Here is a 4,448-nt window from a genome sequence, read left to right on the forward strand (position 1 = left end):
GACTCTTTTTCCTTCTCCGCTCGCTTCCTAGCTCTATAATCACGGTAATATTGTGCATTTTTCCCTCGTGGACCTCTTGAACCACTGGAAGTGCTTGTTGTTGCCTCATCGTCTCGCCCTGAAAAATGTATTTGTATTAATAAAGTATGTGAATGCGTCATAATGTAATTTCTGAAGCGAAAACCTAACAATCAATTGGGTATACTATAGCCTACGTCACAGGTCGTGTTGTTCCTACTAAGGCTCCTATAATTCCTACTAAATTTAACTAGTAAACAGCATTTTCTGCGAACCTGATTTCTAGCAACAAGTAAACATTAAATGAAATGTGTTGTTACAAGTCGCTACTCGGTAGGTTAATATTGTATTAGTCTAGTTCCTTTTGAAATAATTTATTTTGTTGTTTTATCTAAGTTTATGAATTTAGTATACATATTTAAAACTCAGCTTATTAATTAAACTAAAAGATAAATGTTATTCCTAGTAAAATTTTCGAAGTGGAAGTAGTTGTGTTTTTTTAATATTATACCCAATTTATATTCACAAGAAACGTACCTTGACATAACCTTAAATCCGTCGCATTGTCCTTGGGATTGTTTTCACTCATTTTTTACAATTGTTATCCACTAATTTTGAAAATAAAAAATAACCACAATTAACGTGGAAAATGCTACTTTTTTTTCAGTCATGGAATGGAAAGTAAAATATGTTTGAATACATAAGTAAAAAAAATTGTTTTTAATTTTTTTTTCTCACAGTTTAACAGTTCGTTCTAAATTATGAGCGTTTATCATTGTGTAATCCGATGATGTTTTTATTATTATTATAATTAGATCACTTTTTTGTTTACTCTTTTCTCCATATTTTTTAAGCTTTTTTTAAATCTTTTTAAGTATCTTTTTTCTCGTCGTCATATTTTCTGCTTTAACTTTTTTTCAGCTCTTTCAATCTCTTTAAATTTCTGTTCTTTTTCTGAAGTTAATGCAAAAAAGTAATTTATTTCTTTTTCTTTTGATTTAACCTTCCTCTTTTTTCCAAATTTTTGGCCAATGTAATTGTATCATTGAAATTTCTTTTGATTTTCCAGTACCATTTCTAGAATTCCTCACTGGATAATAAATGAGAAAAAGGAGTTTCGAAGTTTGAGTAAAATCCATCTCTCACTGACTTATATCTAGTGGGTCTTCAACAGTACTTACCATTTACTTATGGAACCAAATGTTTTTGCAACTAACAATGCCTCAAGAGGACTTATCTCAAAATCAGTTTTCAAGATGCATTCATTATCAATGTTAGTTGTTTCATCTTCAATGCCAAAATTTGATTAACCAAATGTTCTTTTTGAAATAAATTCTTCCATATTGAGGAAAGCGTAGTTTATTTGGATATTTGGGAGATTAAACTTTTCTGTCAATGTTCCTTTAAAAATTTGCAGCATAACTTCTTAAGCTCTTCTGAAGAAATAGTGCATCGTTACTCTCGAAGCTTGCGTTTTGTTGATAAGCTGTCTTGCTCAATTACTCTTGGTGTCTGATTCGCATGCATTTGTTAAAGTAAACGTTTTCTACATCGAATGGAACAATATCGCATTTCATAAAAGCATTTTAACTTCAGTAGTTGATGCCTCAAAATCTTATTTAAAAATGGATGTAAAATTTCCTCGACACATTGTTTTACAAATCTTTTGTTTTCAAGATCTAACGGGAGATTTCATTGAATTAGGTAGAAAACTAAACCAGAAAATTTGTTTTGATGAACAAAACTTGCTCAGTTTCAAATTGATATGAGATTTATATCTATCCAGAACAAGCAAAATAGGGAATTTGATAGCATTTTTAATTAGCCATGGGTAGAAACATTTGCAATATATTTGTAAAATGCTGCTGTGGTCATTGTTTCATTTCATGAATCGCTTTTTCCAATGAAATATATAGCAGTGACTGATTCTGTAATATCTCAAAGAATTCTTCAGTAAGGAAAAACTACCAATGGGGGTACTTTTTCTTTCCTAGGTACTTTAGAATATAAATCCTTATGATTTTTAGGGCCAAAGATTTTTACCGTTTAAGGGCAGTATTCAACTCTTGTTTCGTTCGCATTCTAAATGCAATCACTTTCTAAAGGGATGCCAGGGCTACTTTCCTCCTAAAGATTCTTTTAAAGTTCTTAAAACCAGTATTTCGACTATTATTCTCTAAGGGAAGTTTTGCCTTTTGAAATTATCTTCGCATTGCGCTGAGTTATCGGTGGATGTTGCTTTAAAAAAAAACTTCACCCATTTTTCACCTGGATGATTGTCTTTAAATGGATTTTTCATGCCAGTTCCCGTCAGGACGTTAAAGACCGCAATAAGATAATAATCTAGCTAATTATTGGCGCAAAAGCCTGCAAAGAAATTTTCTATTCAAGCTGTTATTATTATATTAAGTTGTTATACTTTGTCAGTAAACATAGTTTGTTAAGGTGTCTAAGGTATGATGTAATAGCTAATCACTACATTTATAAAAATAAATAATAAATAAATTATTATTATAATTCTTTAAATATATTTGGCAACTAAATTTGCATTTTGAAATGAAATTGTTATAGGAACTATTCATGCAACATTTAACTGAATTTCAGGTGTCCTCTATATCGCAGAACTACTAATTATCCATGTAAAATCATATTTCACACATACTGTTCATTCACTGGGAAATCTATTCCCAGTGAAGAAACATGCCTGTTCNTTTTTTTTTTTTTTTTTTTTTTTTTTTTTTGTATCTTTAACATAATTTTGATGTATAATATGACTAAAATTACTAGAAAATTAAAAATTTTCTTTTATTTTCATTAACTTGAAAAAATCCTAGAAAAGGAACACTTGTTCATTCATTGGATTTTCATCGCTTGGTAATCCTTCTAATAAACACCCCGTAATCTCAGTACTTGCTTATGTTATGATGTTTGAAATAAATAAAACTTAACTTCTATAACCATAGTTTGAATTCTCTTTTTCGCAATGAGAAAAAAAAAGCATTATTATATGCAATTAATTGTACTTTAAACGGATAACTACAAACACTGACCTTATAATTTTGTCAAAGAAACAAGGCGTTGAACAGATATTAACAAATTCAAAACTTTTTCCAGAGAAGCCTCTAAGACCAGGTAACTCAATGCATTGTTAGATGACTTCCTATTGTTAGGTAGTAAGCTACAGTTACCAATCAATCTAAATTAAAACGTTTAAAATCTTATTTTTAAACAATATCTATGAAATGTTCCTTCACTGGTTGGTTTACCCAATATCGTCTTAATCTTAAAAGAAATTTCCAGAAGTGTTTCGCAGAACTATTTTACCAACTATTTAATTAAATTTTAACATTTTTAAAAATCTTATTCTTTACCCTTTTACGTTTATTATTTCTTCATTAATATACTAATAACTTTTTTTAGTACTTCAATTTAGGTTTTCTTTAAAGTGAAGTTCCTTTTTAAATTATAGTCATGTTTTTTTTAAAGAATTATTGTCTGCTAGCTAAGAATAAAACCTTGTTAAGAAATTAAAAACATTCCACTGTTTAAAATTATTTAATGCAAAACAGCTGATTATTTACTAAGCATACTATTTTTTTCGAAAAAAGAATATAAATTATTGATTGTCTTTTTTTTGTTTCTTTTTTGGTTTTTGTTTCTTGCTTTTTGGACAGAAATCAGCTTAAAAATTGTCTATTGCCTAGAAATTTCAAGATATTTTCTATTAACAATTAATTAAACCTCTCTGAGCAATCAAGGAACATTATTTCAATTTTTTTTTACAGTCAGAGCTTGGTTGCCTAGCAGCCTAGTAAAATTAAGCATTCCTCTTTCGAATTAGTCAATGGGTTGTCTTTAAATATTCATTTGCGCTGGCGACTTTTTTTGACGGTTTTCAGGACTATCGCCTAATATATAAACCTTTATTGCGACCCAATTTACGACTCAATTTTTTTAAATTTTTGTCTTCCCTAATTCAAGTGTCTATATTCCAAATATGTAAAAAAAATACAGGTTTATTCAGAGAAAGTACGTTTTTGTGTCTGACTTCGTAGCTTAATTAATAGCACTAATTAATTAGCATTTAAGGTCACCCCCAGGAACCATTAAGATTGACACTTAGTTCGTGAAAATCCGATAATTAGAACGAAAGATATTCAGGATGATATCTTTTTTTTTTTGCGGACTGTACGTGTTTCAAGACATCACAAAAATCTTTTCCTTCTTCAGTATTTATATTTATATTGAAATCACCGCCATATCAGTAATTATAAATCTATACATAATAATAAACGCGGCTGTGTGTGTGTGTGTCTGTAATCACAATATATCGCCCCAGAAGCCTCGCCCAGGCACGAAACTCGGCACATAATTGTGTTTTGACATAATGAAGAAGTATTTTTTTTCTTTTTCAAAAATTTGGATTAGTT

The 4,448-nt window shown here is 29.5% G+C and overlaps 1 protein-coding gene across 1 annotated transcript in view; it reads right to left on the reverse strand.

The window, feature by feature from the left end:
• Positions 1 to 1,195: 1,195 nt before the first annotated feature.
• Positions 1,196 to 4,448, reverse strand: part of LOC139426572 (uncharacterized) — a 4,306-nt gene continuing 1,053 nt past the window's right edge. Inside the window, exon 2 of the mRNA XM_071185866.1 lies at positions 1,196 to 1,305. Within this exon, the coding sequence (XP_071041967.1) occupies positions 1,196 to 1,305 (110 nt within the window). The remainder of the gene's footprint in view (positions 1,306 to 4,448) is intronic.

The sequence above is a fragment of the Parasteatoda tepidariorum genome, chromosome 9 (assembly GCF_043381705.1).
Source record: "Parasteatoda tepidariorum isolate YZ-2023 chromosome 9, CAS_Ptep_4.0, whole genome shotgun sequence".
Taxonomy (NCBI): Eukaryota; Metazoa; Arthropoda; class Arachnida; order Araneae; family Theridiidae; genus Parasteatoda; species Parasteatoda tepidariorum.